The sequence below is a fragment of the Bos javanicus genome, chromosome 22 (genome assembly GCF_032452875.1).
Source record: "Bos javanicus breed banteng chromosome 22, ARS-OSU_banteng_1.0, whole genome shotgun sequence".
NCBI lineage: Eukaryota > Metazoa > Chordata > Mammalia > Artiodactyla > Bovidae > Bos > Bos javanicus.
In genome coordinates, this window is record NC_083889.1 from 59,335,652 (window position 1) to 59,337,724 (window position 2,073).

Below are 2,073 nucleotides of genomic sequence, written 5' to 3' on the forward strand. Positions count from 1 at the left end.
CCCAATAATTTTATCTTTGGCTGCTTGTGGTTTAGATGTCATACCTAAGAAACCACTGTGTACTCTAAAGGCGAAAATGTTTCCATCTGTTTTCTTCTTTTTTGCCCACACCATGCAGCTCACAGGATCCCAGCTCCCCACCCAGGGACTGACCCTGGGGCCTCGGGAGTGAAACCACAGAGTCCCAGCCACGGGGCCACCAGGGAATTCTCATGTTTTCTTCTACAAGTTTTACAGTGTCAGTGGCGACACTTGGGCCTTTGAGCCATTTGTTTTTTTTGTTTTACTTTTATTTGCATTTATTTTTTGTGGCATTTATTCCCGGGCCATAAGTTTTTGTTTCTTCTGGGATATCTTTTTCTTCTGTGCAACCTCCTCTTCTGGTTTAGGAACAATCTGTTCTTTTTCAGTAAGAATCATCTCAACGTGGCAGGGAGAGCTCATGTAGGGGTTGATCCGACCGTGAGCTCTGTAAGTCCTGCGCCGCATCGTGGGGGCTTTGTTCACTTGGATGTGCTCAATGACCAGAGAATCTACATCTAAGCCCTTAAGTTCAGCATTACTCTCTGCGTTTTTGAGCATGTGTAGTAAAAATTCAGCACTCTTTCTGGGCCACCGACCCTGCGTCCAGCCCCACTGTTTGGCCTGTGCACACCTACCAACTCCACCATTGTAACGACGGAATGGCACACATTGCTTCTTTAAAGTGACATCCTTCAGATACTTGGTGGCTTTTCGGATATGCATACCCTTTATGGCCTGGGCAGTTTCACAAGTGTTCTTAAAGTGAACACGAAGATTTGAACCTCTTGATTTGCATGATTTTGTGGGGTTTTCTGGGTCAAGTGAATAGCGCACCATTTTTAGGGGTCACCTCAGGCCGCTTACCGGAAAAGCCCTTTGAGCAATTTGAATTCACGTTTGTACACAGGATGGTTAGGGAGTCAACTTCATTCTCTTGCCATGGCCCCAGCACCATCTGTTGACAGTAAATACCATCTGTTTACTGATCCCAGTAAACGGCCTGGCACCCTTCTTGAAAACATTGCCTACAGGCGTATGGGTTTACTTCTGGACTCCCCAACTTGTTCCGTTAATCCACATGTCTACCCTGATGCCAGCACCACGCTGCCTGAATTACAGGTACTTCTCAAACTGGGGAGAATGAAGTCTTCCAACTTTGTTCTTATTTTTCAAGACTGTCTTGACTATGATGGGTCCCTTGCATTTCCATATTAATATTAGGATCAGCCTGTCAATGTCTGGAAAAAAAGGCAGCTGGATTTTGATACAAATTGCATTCAATCTGTAGATCAATTTGGATTTTTGTATGTTGAACCAGCTTTGCATCCTGAGAGAAGTCCCAGCTGGCCATGGTGTATAATCCTCTTTATATGCTACTGGATTCAGTTTGTGAGGAATGGCACCCCACTCCAGGATTCTTGCCTGGAGAATCCCGTGGACAGAGGAGCCTGGCGGGCTACAGTCCACGGGGTCGCAGAGTCGGACACGACTGAGCGACTAAACAACAGCAAAGTACACAGTAATCACAGAAGACACTGGTCTGTAGTTTCCTTGCGGTGTCTTTGGCTTCAGTGTCAGGGTAATTCTGGCTTCAGAAAATGAGCTGGGAAATGTTCTCGTTTTGTTGTTGCTGAAAACTGAATATTTTAAACAACTGAATGTACAGCTTTAGAAATAAGGTCTTCTCCGTCCCCCAGGTCCGCTAGCGTTACCGCTGGTGGTCACAGTTGTTTGTCGAGTAACTATGCTGAACTAATGCTATAGCGTCTGTATCCTTTGTCACATGAGGCCACTACCACCTCCCATCAGTTAGGTTAGTGGTCGGCTCACGGGACAGAGTCTTCTTCAAATGCCTGGAACAAATAGTTCTCCCAGTCTTTGCCACAGGCTCAGAGTGTGTGTTAGGACAGGCTTTCAGGGTACAGGCAGGCAGTTTACGGCTCCACCTTAGGCTTCGTTGCCTTGTGTGTGCAAGGCTTTGAGGTCAACCAGAGGTGAGTGCTTAGGGCCCTCTGAGCTCTGTCCTGAGCAAGCACACATCCCTGGGCA

At 46.7% G+C, this 2,073-nt stretch overlaps 1 protein-coding gene across 1 annotated transcript; it reads right to left on the reverse strand.

The window, feature by feature from the left end:
- Nucleotides 1-300: 300 nt before the first annotated feature.
- On the reverse strand, nucleotides 301-894 carry LOC133235593 (large ribosomal subunit protein uL22-like). The gene has a single exon (XM_061397290.1). It carries the CDS (start codon nucleotides 859-861, stop codon nucleotides 316-318), a length of 546 nt encoding a protein of 181 aa, XP_061253274.1. The 5' UTR covers nucleotides 862-894; the 3' UTR covers nucleotides 301-315.
- Between the last annotated feature and the right edge of the window lie 1,179 nt (nucleotides 895-2,073).

What these genes read in the sequence shown, in the direction of transcription:
- LOC133235593 (XM_061397290.1), bottom strand. Translation starts at nt 861, where the DNA reads ATGGTGCGCTATTCACTTGACCCAGAAAACCCCACAAAATCATGCAAA.